Raw genomic sequence first — 15,982 nt, forward strand, 5'->3', positions numbered from 1 at the left:
CCCCGCCGCCCCCTCCCGCCACGCAGGGGCTCCCCACCACCGCCACGCCGCCGCCCGCAGCGGGGACACCGCAACGCCCGGCTGCAGCCCACCGAGGTGCAGAGCGGCTTGCCCAGCCCAGCGTTGCTTACCAGAGGCAGCGGTCCCGGGGGGGGTCTGAGCGGCAGCCCCGCGCGCAGGACACCCCATCGCCCGGGGGGGGCCCGCTCAGTCCGTGCACGCCGCGGGCACCGAAGCGTTCGGGCTACGGAAATTCATTTCCCTGCGGCTGCCGCGCGGTGACTCGCAGGCTCCGGGCCCGCGGTTGTGAACTCCCCGCGGTGCTGACTCATCTTCTTCATGCCCGTGAAGCACCGAGCCCGGCGCTCCACGCCCACAGCCGCCGTGCGGCGGCCGCTCCCGCTGCCCTGCCCGCCCCGGTGCGCGGGGCCGCGGCGCGCTCCTTGGCGCGGCTCGGCTCGGCTCGGCTGGGCTGGGCGGCGGGGAAGCGATTCCGGGCCGGGCGCTACCTGGCCGCGAGCCCGCGGGCTGGCACCGCGACACGGATGACCCCCGCCGGGTGGCACCCCCCCCGCCCCGCCGGCCTTTATTCGCTCGCCAACCGGTTCAGAACCACAACCTCGGCTCCGGCACCGACCGGGGGCTGCGTCCCCGTGCCCCGGGGCTGCCCCGCGCCGCTTTGTCCCCGGCCACGCCGCGGCCCGGAGCCGGTGGCTGAATCCGGCCGGGACCGGGATGCTCGGGGCGGCACAGCGCCGGCACCGGGCGGACACCGGGCGGACACCGGGCGGGACCGGGCCGGCTCTCGGCTCCCCCCGGGCTGTGCTGGGAGCCCCGCAGCAGCCCTGCACCGTGCGGGCCGTGCCGAGCCGAGCCGGGCCGGGCCGGGCCGTGCCCAGCCGTGCCGCACACGCCGCCAGCCGGCCCCGCGCCCAGGGGAACAAAGCGCCGCGTTGCGGCTCCGCGCGCCCGCACCGGGCCGGGCCGAACCGGGCCAGCCCCTGCCCATTGTCCCCGGGCCGGGCCGGGCCCGGCCGCCCCCCATGGGGGGCGGTCGGGGGGGGGGGGGGGGAGCCAATGCCACCCCCCCCCCCCCCCCCGGCGCCGTCACGGCCCGCCCTCCGCTCCCCATTGGCCGGCGGGGAATTTGGGGAGCCCTCCCTTTCCCCCCCACGCCGGGGGCGCGCGCGTCGCATTGTGCCGGGGGGCGCGCGGGGATGGGGGGGCGGGGGCGCGCGCGGCCGCCGTCGGGGGCGCGCCCGGGGGCTCCCCTTGTGTGTGCGTGCGTGCGGGGCCGCGGCCGGGGCCGGGGCCGGAGCGGGGCCGGCCGGCGCCATGGAGGAGCTGAGCAGCGTGGGAGAGCAGGTCTTCGCCGCCGAGTGCATCCTCAGCAAGCGGCTCCGCAAGGTGGGCCCCCGCCGCGCCCCCACCCCCACCCCGCGCCCCGGCCCCGCCGCCGCCGCTAACGCGCCTCTCTGTGCCTCTCTCCGCAGGGCAAGCTGGAGTACCTGGTCAAGTGGCGGGGCTGGTCCTCCAAGTGAGCGGGGCGCGGGGCCGGGGGGGGCGCGGGGCGGTGCGGGGCGCGGGGGGCCGCCCGGCCGGCCGCTTTTGTTCGGGCCGCGCCGATCCTTTTGTTTACAAATAAGCGCGGCCGCGGCCCGGCCCTCCCCGCCGCCGCGTGGGGCTGAGCCCCCCCCCCCCCCACCCCCCGACGGGCAGGCACCGGGCGCGCGTCCCCCTCCTGCTCCCCCGGGATGCGCGGGGCTCGTCTCGAGCGGCGGCGCCGTGGCCGCCCCCGGCCCGCGCCCCCCCCGGCCCCTCGTCCCCGGCCGTCGGTGCTGGGACGCCCCGGGCCCAGACGGCGCCCCAAGCCCGGCCACCTCCGTCCCCATCGCCGCCGCCGTGGGAAGCGCGGGGCCCGGCGCCGGGTCCTCGTTCCGGGGCTCACGGCGGGCCCGGTTGTCCTTGGCTGAACTCCCCGGGGCCCGGCCGGTAACGGGGAGGGGGGGGCGGCGAGTGGCGGTCCCGTGCTCTCGCCCAGTCCCGTCTTCTGTTCCAGGCACAACAGCTGGGAACCCGAGGAGAACATCCTTGATCCGAGACTGCTCCTCGCTTTCCAAAAGAAGTGAGCAAACCGTAAATATTTCTAAATGAACGATAAAGTCAATTAACTTCTAATTGGCCGCGCGTGCGGTGGAAGTTGTGGAAACAACAGACCGAGGCTCTCCGTGCCTTTTGTGGCACAGCTCTTTTGTTCATCTCCTGAAATTACAGTTCAGGTCCACCTAGGACGGCTCTCCCCAGGCTGGGTAAACACGGAGAATTTATGGCCCTGTGCACAATCTGTTTGTGCTCTCGCCGTACAATGGGCGCACGGCAGCACCCAGCAGAGACCTTTAGCTCTTGTTCCCCGACCAGCAGCCGGGGCCTCGGCTGTGCCGGGGGGGGTGACTGCACGCCCAGGTGGGGAGACGGCTCCTACGGCTACGGAAATGGTGGACTCGGAACGGCACCGGCGTGTATTTACGGAGGGCATAGCTGTGAGAGGGGTGAGGAAGGAATGGGTGGGAGAAAATGGTGTCCTCTGCCAGAGCCAGGCTACGACACAGAGCCGAGCTGTGAGCTGCAATTGTTCTGCTGCTATTATACACCGGGAGTCAGGCATGGAGATAGAGAAGTAGCCAGCTGGCTACGTTAAGCACAGTGCTGCCAAATATTTTGGCTCCATATTAATAAAAATCATTAAAGTTTATGGTAGGATTTAATTATAACTCGTTTCTGGAACCATTTTTTCAAGAATGGAAGCTGGTGGTTATTGCAGACAGCACGGTGTTTAATCAGCCGTATGTTACAGCTTAACGCTGCCCCTTTTGAATGGAGAAACACCACGCAGTATCGTGACCTGAACACGGTCTCGGTACGGTCACCCCGGGCTTTGCGTGGCCGTCGGCCCCAGGCCACCACCTCCCCACCGAGGACCAGCAGAGGTAAAATGAGCCTGGAGAAAGAGAGAAAGCTGCGACCCCAGGGAGCGCCTTCGCTGCAGCGGCGGGCCTGCTGCTCGCTGGGAAGGGGAAGCAGCGCTCTGCGAGGGTGTAAATAAGGAAGGGCTCGGCAGAGACCGTTTGGATGCTTCCGTTGGCCTGCTCCCATTCTGCCGGCAAAGCAGCAAATTTCACTGCGAATTGCAAAAGTCGCTGGCTCGGGATGGGCAACGCTGTGGTGCATCGCTGGCCACTGGAAGCTTCTTGCAGTGGGAGTGTTCTCGTAGCAAACGAGGATGCAAACAAACAGCTCTGCCTCGCTGCCAGAGCCACCTCGGTGCCCCGGACCCCGCAAAACGTGGGCTGAGCACCCGCAGATCAAAAAGCCTCTCCCAGGGGCAGCGTTACAAAAAAACGACGCCTCTTTTCGGAAGGTCTGTGGCTGGCTCCAGTGGAACAAAGGTACCAGGACTAGGGCAGCCATCGAGAAGGTGTTGCGTGGCTGTTTGGTAAATATATTTCAGCCATCCATGCAGTTCAATCCCATGTTTTATGCAAGAGACTTTTTCTTTTCATCTCTCCGCCAGTACATCAGGGCAAACGCTTTCTTGCTGAGCCGGCTGAATATCCTGACGCCTGGACAGCCATCTTTGTCCACCATTTCTGTAGCCCTTTCCTCAGGCTGTAGTTCTTTTTCCTTCACATTCTTGGCCCAAGCCTTCCAGTCGCTGTAGGTCCTCTGGCAGGGCCGCGCTCAGAGCTGGGGGACGGGCTCGTGGTGTTTTCATTCCAAAGCTGCTGCTGAGGTGCGCGGCTGCCTGACGTATTTTAAATGCTGACGGTGATGGGTGGCCCCAAAATGTTGGAAATGGTTGTGGAAGGGAAGGGTGCTGCTACCTGGCAGGATTTTTTTTTTAATGACAGAAGAAATCAGGGTGGGCTTTTTTTTAAAAAAAAAAAAAAAAAAAAATGCAAGCTTTGTCCCTAATCGCTTCTTTGCGATATTTTTTTTTCCAGGGAACACGAGAAAGAAGTGCAGAACCGCAAGAGAGGCAAGCGGCCCAGGGGCAGGCCCAGGAAACACGTGGTAAGTCCTGGAGGCGGTGGGAACCCACAGCAGAGACAGCGCTGGAGAGGCTCCGACCCTGAGGGGCACCAGCGGGTGTCTGTCCCACAACACGGTGTCGGGGGCACTGAGCCTCGGGAGGGTGGCGAGGACACGGCAGAGCCTGCGGACCTTGTTGTAGAGGCTTTGCGGAGTGCAGGGATGGGTAGCTGGACGGGGATGCCTGCAGGAGGACTTCTCTTCATCGCTGGTCTGGTGCTGGTGTAGAACGAGACAGAGCAGGTCCCAGGCACCAGCTCCTGCCCGGCATTTGCGCCTGGCCGGTGCTGCAGTGTAGGCTCCCTGGCTCATCTTATGGCAGAGGTCGCGCCTCGTCTAGGGAGAGCAGCTGGGGTAACGCAGGGAAAGAGCCTGTGTGCTTGTCCAGGGCACCAACCAGACCACGCTGGAGGATTTGCAGTGTCCGTGACTGTTGTTTGATCATTTGTCTTCACTCTTTCCTTGTCCCTCGTCATTGCTTCTTAGGAACCAGAGATGCCCTCCAAAAGTAAGTCAAGTAGTTCCTCTTCCTCAACATCCTCCTCTTCTTCCTCCTCCGATGAAGAAGATGAAAGTGACCTGGAAGCAAAGAGAGGTCCCCGCAGCAGAGAGACTCACCCGGTACCTCAGAAGAAAGCTCAGATCCTGGTGGCAAAGCCAGAAATGAAAGACACTTCCAGAAAGAAGCGTGGGCGGAAACCTCTCCCCCCCGGAACAGAAGGCAGCTCGGAGGACCGTGAACTTGACAAAGGTGCTGAAAACGTCCCGCAAGGAGGTGGGGGGCAGTGCCAAGCTGATGGGGAAGCTGCAGCCCCAGCACAGCACGCAGGGCTCAGGGATGGCTGTGCTGAAGGAAGCGCCGGGCACCTTGGCTGGGCTCAGCTCCGGAGGGTCGTCGGCAGAAAACCTCCCCAGCATGATGAAGAGCGGCTCCACCAGCCCGAACCGGGCCATCAGCTGGCAGAGCTCCATCGTGCACTACATGAACAGGATGTCCCAAAACCAGAGCTCGGCAGAGACCTCGCCCCTGGGCAGGCTCGCGCTGAAGTCGCAGGCATCGAGCAAGAGCGGCTTAGGGCTGGACCTAAAAATGAGGAACCAGAAGGGATCTGGGGAGCTTGGGCTGACCATGCAGGGAGCCAAGACTGCCAAGGTTCCCAGCGGCGGTGCTGGAGGGGACCAGAAGTCTGGGTTCGCTGCAGGAGCCCAAATGCTGCACAACGGCAGCAAGACGCCTGCGAGCTCGGCCGTGCCCGGGAGCCAGCTGGCATCCAGTCAGGAGCTGAACCTCCAAGCCTTAAACTTGCAGAGCGTCAAAAACGGGCAGAACGCAGCTGGGGGGAGCAGCCTCCCTCGCCACGCGTGCAGCGCCCTGTCCAAAAGCGCCGGTGCAGTGGCGAGCGCGGGTGCCGCCGTCGCGAAGGGCAGCGGAGCCGGTGCCGGATCGAATGCTGCCAGCGTGGGGGACAGCAGCAAGAGCGAGAAGCAGGCGCACAGGGCGGTCACTGGCGAGAGGGACTTGGCCAAGGGCGGCACAGCCGGCACGCAAGAGGGGCACGTGGCCCCCGAGAGCCGCAAGCCAGCCGCCCTCTCCGAAGTGAGCACAGGCGAAGAGACCAGCTCGGACTCGGACCGGGATTCTGCTTCTTTCCCCGGCGTGGGTCAGAACATGTCCGTCTCCATCCAGACCAGCCAGGACTGGAAGCCCACCCGCAGCCTGATCGAGCACGTCTTCGTCACGGACGTCACCGCCAACCTGATCACAGTGACGGTCAAGGAGTCCCCCACCAGCGTCGGGTTCTTCAACCTGCGGCAATACTGAGCCAGGGAGTGGGAGAGGCGGGAGGCAGTCCTGGGGCCTCTCCCTTAGCCTTGCCCAGCTCTCCCGTCAGGTTTTTCTTTCTTTAGGTGAACGCCCCGTGGCAGGGACCCGCGTGGTGACCGTCCGCCCCTGCCAGCGGCTGCCTCTGCAGCGCGGCGCCCAGTGCTGCAGGCAGTGCCAGCTCGGACACTGTCTGCAGCACCCACGCACACCCCGCGAGACCCATTGAGACTTGTGCTCAGAGGGCCTGGGAAACGTACGGTGAAGCCCACTCAGAAGTGCCAGCGCTTGAGGGGTCCCTCCCTGCTGCCCTTCGTCCCGCCAGAGCCGGTGCCCCGCACAGAGGGGCTGGCGCCGCGGGCCAGGAGCAGAGGCGTTACCGTGCTGCTGGGAGGTGACGGGCTGGCAAGTTCTGAGCCAGGCTTCACCGTATGCGGCTCTCCCTCCCTGCTTGGCAGCTTGAAATGGCAGAACATGCAGCGTAGGGTGGCAGGGAGAAGGGGCGGAGGGGCCGCGTGCCAGGCTGACGCTCGGGAGAGGAAAGGGGAGGAAAGGAGAGCCTCTTCTCTCCTCTGGGCGCCCCGTGAATCCACCTGCAAGCTGCGAGGACAGTCACAAGCCGATCCAAATAGACAGCTGATGCTCCCAGCACCCGAGGGCTGGGGGGGTGGCTGTGGTACGGGGGTTTTTCAGGGTACGTTAAGTCCAGCCACCCCCCTGGGCTAGGTCAGTTCCAATGATGGTGAAGTCCACGATGTCTCCATCGTGGTTTCCAGCTGATAAGGAAATATTGTTTACATTTTTTATTAAGGGAAAAACCTTTTTTAGAGGGAGGGGAATAAACCCAGTCTAGCAAAGGCTGAGCGGTGAGACACTGATGAGACAGGGTGGCAAAGATGCCTCTTTGAGAGCCAGGGGCGACGGGCAGCAGGCATCGAGTCCAGCTGAGGGGCTGTACAGCCCCGTGAGCCCAGCGCCGCTCCTCTGCCTCGTCCTGGCCTCCCAGCGCCTCGGCCTCACACTCAGCAGCATCCAGGCACTTGCAGGGACCAAGCTGTGGAATATTTTTTAAGTCTTGCAGAACACGCAGACAGCAGGTAGGTTGGTGCTATGGCTCCCAGTGGGCTGAGGTTGGACTTGGGTTAAAAACCAGCTGGACCCAGTACTGCTGTCATGCCCCGTGCCTTGGATGCTCGCCGGTGTTGAATCGTGCTCATCATCCCCGTTTTCCTCCGGCTGGAGGGCTCGGGGTCGGCGGGGGACGACACCTGCCTGGGTTGCCCAAAGCAGTCAGCAGCAGGCACCCACTGCTGCTGCCCCCCCCCCCCGGTTTGTGCCTCCAGGAGCAGCATCTCCTGCAGCCACCTCGCCCTCCGGTCCCGAGCCAGCAGCTGGGTTGTTAATTTTGGCTTGTAATTGCAACCAATAATGGCTTTTTTACTGAGGTCTTTTTCCCTGCTATAGATCACTCCTACAAGCCAAAATTAACAGCAGTAGTTCAGGCAGAGTTTAATAGCATTTGAGGTCATTTTAGTTCTGTTAATGCTGAACTCCTTCTCTGGAGAAGATGCAAAGCCTGCCGCCTGCCAGGTCTCTGGGTACGTTATTAGGAAGTGCCTCCAGGGTCTGCGCCGTGGCTCGGGGTGGCTGCAGGCACGGCGTCAGCAGGGCTCATCGCTCGCCAGACCACACTGCCCTGCCACGGGGCCGAGCATCTTATTTTGCCACGGACAGGGGCACCTGCAGCATCAGTACCCACAGAGGAGCAGAGAGGGAAAAAGACCAAACGAGGGGTACGCGTTCCTGAACCCCCAGTGCATCAGGGCCACCACAGCTGCGTTGGCTGCCGGTGGTGCAATTCTCAGGTGAAATGAAAAACCAGCGATGGCAGCGTTTGCTGCCTGGGTGTGAAAGGGATGCTGTTCCCTGCCTAGTGGCTGCCATCTTCTCCAGGAAAAGCTCCTGTGGGCTAGAAACGGATTCCCTTAGGTTTATATTTAATGCACAGCCGTCCCGGTGGTCGTGGCTTTGAGGTGGTTTTGTTCTAGAGCCTGAGCGCAGCGTCCTGCGGGAGCTGATGGCGAGCTGGGGCGGGCTGGGGGTATCCCTGTAGCTCCTGTGCAGTTGTCCCCATGTGCAGCCACGCAGCCTTGAATGTCACTTCACCGTGGTGCCGGGCAGCTGGGGACCAGGGGGATTTGCTGCAAGCCGCCTGCAGAAGGCCTCGTGCAGCCCCGTGCCTGCAGCGGGCTGGGCTCCGCTCAGCGAGGCAAAGGGCCCCGGGGAAGAGGTGAGCCTGAGGTGAGCCTCGTCCACGGACGGGGGTCCCAAAGGACAGTTTCCGTGGAGCTCCACGATGCCAAAATGTCAGTCCGTTATGTTTACCTTGTAGTCTTTAACGTTGCCAAACGACATAACCGTTGCTTTGAAAAGTCCAAGGAAACATCAGCCTGTGCTAGCAGAAACGAGTGCTCCAGGCACAGCCTCTGCTGGGGCTGGCGGTGCGCGTCCTGGGAGGGTAACCGGGGGCTTTGTGGGACCTCAGGGGTAGTGCCCGGCTCTGTTCCCCACACACCAAATGTTTGCTAGTTGGCCTTTGCAAATCCAAACTACACGACAATGTGCCTTTTGCAACTGTCCTTATTTCAGCCTTGTCCGTGACACCGGTCCTACGACAGGTTTGTGCCTATGCAAAGCTGGGTGGTCACAGGGTGCTGGGGACAGCCGCGACCCCAGGGGAGAGGTGCCTCGGGTCCTCGGCAGGACGCCCAGCCCCGAGGGCTGGAGACGGCTGACGGATGCTCCCGAGGGGAAGCCGGCCCGGCAGGGATGCTCTTGCCTAGGATGGGATGTGGGGGCTGGTGTCCCGAGGTGGCTGCCGAAGGGGAAAAGCATTTGAGGATGGTCTGAGAAGGGGTGAGGCGCTCGGCATCCCCAGAAGGTGCGTGAGATGAGACACGAGGGCAGATGGCGTGGTCGTTGCTCACCGGCTCCGAGAAGGCTGCTCCCTCCAGAGTGCCCCATCACAGCCCGAATGCCTTTCTCCTTCTGGCAGCTTGCTCCTGCCCCGGGACGGGCTGACGTCCCCCAGGCTGACGCCCTCCTGGGAGGGCAAGCAGCCCCACAGGGGCTTCACCCAGTGTCCCCAGGCATTGCCCTAGGTAGCGGCAGGACTCTGCTGTCACCGCTTTAGCTATTGTGCCTTTCTGCTCACCAGCTGGTTCGATTCCAAAGGTTTAAGAATGGTGAAAATGATAATCCAGAATTTTTTCTAAGCTTCATCTCATCCCTCCCCCTGTTCCCCAGCCCCTCCTGACCTCGTGTTTCAGGACCTTGACTCTCCCAGCAGCGCTGGCGTGCGTCTGAGTGAAAGGTTTGTGTTGAAGTTTGCCTCTCAAAGGCACATTATGTGAGTGATTTACGGTAATCTTTTGTGGACAGAGGTTGAAAGCTGATGCAGACCGTGTTTACCAGTCAGTGCCATTAGTATTCAAGGTCTACCTTTTTATTTTTTATTTTAAGTTTGCTGCTATGGGTTTGAGTGTTCAGTTGTGTGTCAAACAACCAATTAAAGGTTTGTCACTTGTCATTTTCTAAGGGGTTTCCGACGTGGAAAGTCCTGCAGTATTTGTATATTGAATGGATATTTTCTCCAGGCATAATCTGGTTAAGTATTCTTGTTGTTTTCCATTGGACTGGAAGAGGTGGCCAATTCAGCCATCTTCCTTAGAAGCCTAGTATATTTTTATATATATATATTTGTACCAAAAAAAAAAAAAAAATGGAGCTCGTGGAAGGACGGGGATGGTTTCAGGGGGTTCAGTTTGCTTTGAGTTTCTGATCTGGGTGTGAAGGGCTCCAGAGCAGGAGAGGTTTTTACTGAAAGAAATTGGGTGAAAACAAACAATTGTTCTTGTACCTTGCGCCAGTCACTGGTCTGATTTGTATGTTTTAATTAAAGAGAGAGCCAAATCGTTCCTGTATGACACTTATAATTGCTTTAAACTACAGCTGTTTGTTTGCTTTTATTTTCAGAGAACAAAAGTTGGAGACGTTATTACCCTGGGAAAGCTTAAGTGCTTTGCGGGAGCAGGACAGCCGCCCGGCCCGCAGAGCGATGCGGGGCTCCCTGGGCCGCGCTCACCCTCACGCGAGCTCGCTCGCGTCCCGTGCTGTGTGGTTTCTGGTACTTCTGGACACTAGTGCTAGTAGTTTAGACCTCTAGGCTACTTTTAATTTATTTGCAGGAAAACGCTAGGAGATGCTACGTCGGGCGTTTTTTTGTTTGTTTGTTTGGTTGGTTTTTTTTTTTTTGTATAACTTTTCCACTGCTCTTTTTTAGTATATCAATAAATATTTTTTTTAACTTTTCAGCCTGCTGTGCTCACTGTGCCGGCCCGAGCAGGGGGAGGCAGCGCGGGAGCCCCGCTGCTGCCTTGCAACCCCGCATCCCTCGGGGCCCCGCGTTCCCTCCCCGCTCCGGGAGGCTGCGGGAACCCCCGGCCCGGTGCTCCCCAACCCCGCGGGAACCGGGCTCGGGCGAGGGAAGGAGGCTGAGGGGAAGCCGAGCCGTGAAACCGCCCCCCCCACCTCTTCCCCAGGCCCGGGCTCCTCCCGGCCGGGGGGAGGCTGGCGGGGGGGGCGCTGGGGCTGGAGCTGGGGCTGCGTCGGTCTCGGGCTCTCAGGTGCCTCCGCTCCGCGCCCGCCCGGCCCCGGGAGCCGCCCCGGCCGCCCCGCACGTGCTGGATGGAGCCGGGCAGGGGGCGGTGGCCGCCGGGAGCCGCGGGACGGGCAGCGGGCACGGCCGGCCTGGGGAGGGCGCTGCGCGGCCGCGGACGGGCCCAGCCGACGGCGCCTTCCCGGTCCTGGCCGCCGCGGCGGGGCTGGGGGCGAAGCGGCCCCGAGACGGGCCGGGCCCGTGCCCTGGGCTCCGCCGTCGGGACTCCCGTCGGGGCGGCCGCGGAGCGGAGGTTCCCGGGGCGGGGGAGGCGGGGAGCGGAGCCTCCGGGGCAGGGGGCGTCGGGGGAGAAGCGGGGGGCGTCCGAAAGGCCCGGGGGGCGGGGGGGGGCTGGGCTCCTCGGGCTCCCGGGGCTCCGGCAGCCGGGCCCCCGCCCCCCCGCGGGCCGTCCCCACCCCCTCCGCACCGCCCCGGCCTGGGGCCCCGCCGCGCCCGTGTGAAAGGGTCCCCCCCGCTGGGGCCGGGGGAGAAAGGCGCCATTGTGCGGCCCTTTCTCCCGCGCCTACTTGACACTCATTTTCCGCGCACAGATGCTGACAGCTCTGATAATAAGGGGGTCTGCGCCTTTCACCCAGCGGAGCAGAAAAAGGAGGTTAATGAGGACACAGCTTAAAAAAAAAAAAAAAAAAAAAAAAAAAAAATCGCTTCCCCCCGGCTGAGCGGCCGAGGGAGATTTGAATACAAAGGCCGGGCTCGCCGGGCAGGGGCGGCCGCTACGCACCGGGGCCCCGGCCCGCGCCGTCGGAAGGCCACGCCGTGCCCCCCCCCGCCGGCCGGAGCGGCTCAAGGGCGGAGCGGCGAGGCCCGGAGCAGTTCCCGTGCCCAGCCCGACACCTGGCCGCCTTCAACGGGGCGCAGCGCCGGCCCCGGGGCTTTTCTCGGCCCGGAGCGGAGCCGCCCCATCCGAGCACCGCGGCACAGCCCGGTCCGGCGGCTTCCGTGCTCGGGGGGGGCGCCCCGCTGCCGGTTCGGACCCTTCCTCCCCAGGCGGCTCCTGGGGGCCGCCCCGGTCCCGCACAGCGGCTCCCGGCCCCCCCCGTCGGGGCCCCGCCACCCGCCCCGCGCTGCCGCAGGGCACCCCCGGCCCGGCGCCCCCCCATCCACCCCAGCCCCCTCCGCTCCTTGTCCCCCAGCCACAAACGGGAGAAAGACACGTTTCTATTTACAAAGTATATATTTAAACTCACATAAAAAGCAGGTCTCATATGGACATTCACGGCTGGCAGAAGACACGTAGTTAAGCTTCACTTCTGAGACTGAGATTTAGCCAAATCTTTTTTATACAAGTCTTAGATTTAAATAATTCACACACACACACACACCCCCACGCACACACTCGGTATATACGTCGCTATATACATACACACATATACACCCACATGTATGTCTTGCTTTATATACGTGTGTGATGGCCGCACACATATATAGGTACACAGGGCTGGAGTGAAGCACACCGAGCCTCCGCCATGCCCCGGCAGCAGAGCAAGGCAGGAGCTCTGCTCTGGGCTGCTCCGCAAAGGGAGGTGGTTTTCTGCCTTCAGCATCCCGGCAGGTGGAGGAAGGGCAGCTACATCCCCCCATCGTCCATCTGACAACACCTCCCGGGTCAGCTGCCCAAGCACTAGCACGGAAACCAGCACGCTGCTTGCCTCAGCTCCTCGTACAAACCAAGTTAAAAATCTCAATTTTACAAAATATGCCGTACAACAACAACAAAAAGAATGAAAACAACAAAAAATAAATCACAGAAATGGCTCCCTTTGTACAGTCAATACAGCATCCTCTTGCTAGGTCATCTGACAAAGGCAAAGGTCCCAAAAGATGGAAGGGGAAAGGGGCTGAGCAAGGTGGAGCCGCAGTTATCCAGATGGGCCTACCAGAGGCGAAGGCTGCTCCTCGCCCGAGCCCCTTCCTCCCCCCGTCAGGCCCCATGTGCTTTCATCTTATGTGCAGTCCCCAAATTAGAAAGCGTTTAAGAGCTTCACCGGGCCAATCAGAACGGATGGAAAAGGCCAATCTCTCCCAGCCCTGGCCCTCGGGGGCTGCTGGACAGATTTGTGCTTTTGAACCGACAGAGATGCTCAAATCAATGCGTTAGGACGTGAGGACACCTGCTCTACATCAACTAAAAACACAACGAAACGCTTCTCCTCCTTTCTAGGGAGGGCTAAAAGACCCCGACCTCTCCTCACCTTGGTTAAGCTGCAATGGAGTTTAGAGAGAAAGAGCGAGCGAAGGAGCGGGCGGGCAGAGGGCTGCAGCATCCCGCACCTCCTGCGAGACGCTGCCACGGGCTTTCTGCAAGGCAGCCGAGGGTTTCTGGTCAACGCTGGCGGTGGGAAGCTGCAGCATTTTGTTCAGAGCCATTAAATCCCGCTGCTATGCCCTGCCTGAGCCCTGGGAGAAAGCTGCACAGTCCTTCAGAGCCAGAAGAAATATGCAGGCAAATAAAAATACAAAAAGCCACCAGAGTCAGCAGGCGCTGCTCTGCGCACAGGAATATTTAGCCTCTTGGCTATTGTTTAACTAGCATAAGAAAAGGGAAATATTTATTGTCTCTGAATGCATAAAGGTGGCTCTGGGATTTGTCAGAGATGTGGATATTAGAAAACGCTTTATCTGGAGTCTTCCAACAGTCTAAAGTGAACTGTGTTTGGAAAAAAAAAATCCACTTTCTATAGCAGTATAAAGCATCTAAATATGGGCAGTGACATGCTACCCTCCCAAACCTCTCTGGCATTTCAGGAATGTAAACAGAGTTGTTGTTTTTTTTGAAGTGGGTGGGGGAAAAGAATCAAGCGACCAGACAAAATGAAAACAGATTCTCAGCTCAGTTCTGTCTCCCACAACTGCTATGACAATTCTATTAAAGTGCATTTCAGTATCACCCCTTTCAGGAATCTTACACACACAAACCTCCTCTTCCTTCGCAAGAAAAGGTAATTCAAGTTAATACTCCACTAGAACAGTTTTAACCTTTTTATGGGCTTCTGCTTTTCCCCGCCCCAATTTTGTAGCAACTTTAAAAAAAAAAAAAAAAGAAAAAAAAACTGGCAACGCCCCCTCCCCAACAATACTGTAAATTCAAGTGCTTACTTCAACTGTCAAGGGCAACAGTTCTGGATACAGCACACTTGATTGTACAAGCAACACCTTATATCACAATCAAGAAATCTGGGCACTTTGCCCTCCGAGGGAGTAACACTTCCCCCTTCACCATCCATAGCATCATATGAAAAATAATAGTTAAAAAAACCCAGAACATAATTAGCTATGAACATCACTCATTATGTACACCGGCTCCTGCAACAGATGCATGAACTCCGTCAGTTCTCAGTTTTATTGTCCTTTCTAAGAGCAACTGAGCAGTCACTGTTGTCTCCATTTAAATAAAACAACTCAGAGTTGAAATATATATATATAGATATATATAAGCATTTTTTCTTAAATAACATATTTACATCTAATAGAAAATATAACTCTAGAGATAATTTTTCCAACAAAATGCAAGACGTGAAAAAAAAAAAAAAAGAATGAGTTAATGAATTTAGGACAGTTTCTAAATCCTCTCCAGGAAATTAAAAAAAAAATAAAAAAATAAAGAAAAATTAAAAAAAAAGCCCACCAAGCTCTAACCAAGCTTTTGTCTGGATCTAGACCGAAGAAAATCCCCAGCACCACCACTGACAGAAACTCATCGCTTCTCCTTAAAGAATCCTTGGTCCGTGCTGCTCTCCTTAATTGTGACGGTCAAAAAGTTAGAGGTCACGTCAGTTACCACCACTTTCTCCAGGTTGTTGAGGGACGGGCTCCAGGACTCCTCCTCGGGGTCCCCCAGGATCCTGGAGACGGGGATCCTGGCGATGAGGGAGGGCCGCCCCGCCTGGCCGCTCACGCCGTCACGGTACAGGCTGCCCACGGAGCCGGGGCTCACGGCGCTGTGCAGGATCTTGGGCCCGCCGGGGTCCAGCCCTCCTTGCCCCTTGGGGTCCAGAAAGTCCGCCCGGTGCTTGGCGACCCGGGGCACGTAGCTCTCAGCGGCCCCCAGCTTCATACCCACCTCGACGCGGTTGGGGCTGGACATGGCCCCGGAGAGGTCGGGGTCCGGCCGCCGGGCGAGCTGGATGACGCTGTGTCCCGAGCTGAACTTGGCCGCCCCCGCCGCCGCCTCCTCCATCTTCCTGGCCTTGAGGTAGTCCCCCACCTTGTCCCCCGGCTCCCCCAGTTTCCTCTTGGAGGCATCCAGAGACTCCGCCAGGTCCTTGTAAAGCTCTTTCCTAGGCTTCGGGCCTCTCTTTTTGGGGGTTTCCCCGGGTTTCTCTTCCACCCTGATAACGCGGTCCCGGATGCCATCTCCCTTGGGGGTGCTGCTGCTGCTGCTGCCCTGCGGAGCCAGGGCTATGTTTCTGAGTCCTTCCCTAGCCCGGGACGTGGAGCCCAGGTCCTGTGGGGACCGGCCGGGATACGGCACCCGGATCCCCCTGGAAGAGTCACTGCGGAACTCGTAGGTTTTGGCTTTCGCTTTTGCCTGGGCCTGCAAAGAAGATAAATCAATTGGTGACTTTATTGTCCTGCCACCCGGGTGCGTAATTACAACTTACACGACGAGGGGCTGCCTTTGCACCGAGCGCTCTCCATCCGAGCCGGAGAGGGACCAGCTCCCCGCACGCCGCCCGTGCACGCTCCCTGCAGCCCTCGCCGCTCCCCGGCACAGCGGCACCGACGCACGCGGGGCTCCTTCCTCCTTACCTTTAACAGGAAGGTTTTGGGCTTGGGGCCTCGCTTTTTAGGCCCGTATAGCTCCATTTCTCGCTCCCTAGAGGTGTTAAAAAAACCAAAGCTTCAATTCAGCATAGCTACAAGACAGCAACATATTTACAAGTGCAATGGCTACAACTAGCAAAGGCCTTGTACCTTTCCTCAAAGGCTGCAAGCAGCCGGGCATCCAGAATGTTTTCCTCGGGCTCCCAAGTGCTGTACCTGGGGGGGGGGGGGCCGGGGGCACAGAGAGAGGGAAAGGCATCGGGAACGAGTAACAGGGGAAGGAAAAAAAGAAACAAAAAATACGTGACCTAGAGAAAGGGATCCAACTTTCCTTTCTGCTACAATGGGAAATAATAGCTACAATGAGCCATCTCCCCCAACAGTTCCTAGCCTGCAAAATTGTATAAACAGCCGACTTACTTCTGAGACCAGCCCTTCCATTTTACGAGATATTCCATGCGCCCCTGCAGATGCAAAGAGAAAAAATAAATATGCATGGAGGGAAATCACGATAAGCGCTTGCAACAAAGATACACATGCAATTACATGCATGCAACAAATACACGCCT

The 15,982-nt window shown here is 59.7% G+C and overlaps 2 protein-coding genes across 3 annotated transcripts; one reads left to right on the forward strand and one right to left on the reverse strand.

Annotated features, from left to right (window-relative positions):
- Nucleotides 1-1,212: 1,212 nt before the first annotated feature.
- CBX2 (chromobox 2) lies at nucleotides 1,213-9,894 on the forward strand. Its single transcript, XM_035312588.1, is given in 6 exon segments — nucleotides 1,213-1,407; nucleotides 1,494-1,537; nucleotides 2,060-2,125; nucleotides 4,002-4,071; nucleotides 4,576-4,794; nucleotides 4,796-9,894. Coding segments are annotated over 6 exon segments (1,587 nt in total). The 5' UTR covers nucleotides 1,213-1,335; the 3' UTR covers nucleotides 5,912-9,894.
- Nucleotides 9,895-11,804: 1,910 nt separating this feature from the next.
- Nucleotides 11,805-15,976, reverse strand: CBX8 (chromobox 8). 2 transcript variants are annotated; one of them, XM_035312600.1, is made up of 4 exons: nucleotides 15,834-15,976; nucleotides 15,564-15,629; nucleotides 15,399-15,465; nucleotides 11,805-15,183 (listed from the first exon to the last, which is right to left on the reverse strand). In XM_035312600.1, the coding sequence occupies exons 1-4, from the start codon at nucleotides 15,908-15,910 to the stop codon at nucleotides 14,344-14,346; spliced, it is 1,050 nt and encodes a 349-aa protein (XP_035168491.1). In that variant the 5' UTR covers nucleotides 15,911-15,976; the 3' UTR covers nucleotides 11,805-14,343. The 2 variants fall into 2 exon arrangements, with proteins under 2 accessions (XP_035168491.1, XP_035168490.1); XM_035312599.1 differs by having other exon boundaries at nucleotides 15,399-15,489.
- Nucleotides 15,977-15,982: the final 6 nt, after the last annotated feature.

This window comes from Oxyura jamaicensis (genome assembly GCF_011077185.1).
Source record: "Oxyura jamaicensis isolate SHBP4307 breed ruddy duck chromosome 18 unlocalized genomic scaffold, BPBGC_Ojam_1.0 oxy18_random_OJ166, whole genome shotgun sequence".
Classification (NCBI taxonomy): domain Eukaryota; kingdom Metazoa; phylum Chordata; class Aves; order Anseriformes; family Anatidae; genus Oxyura; species Oxyura jamaicensis.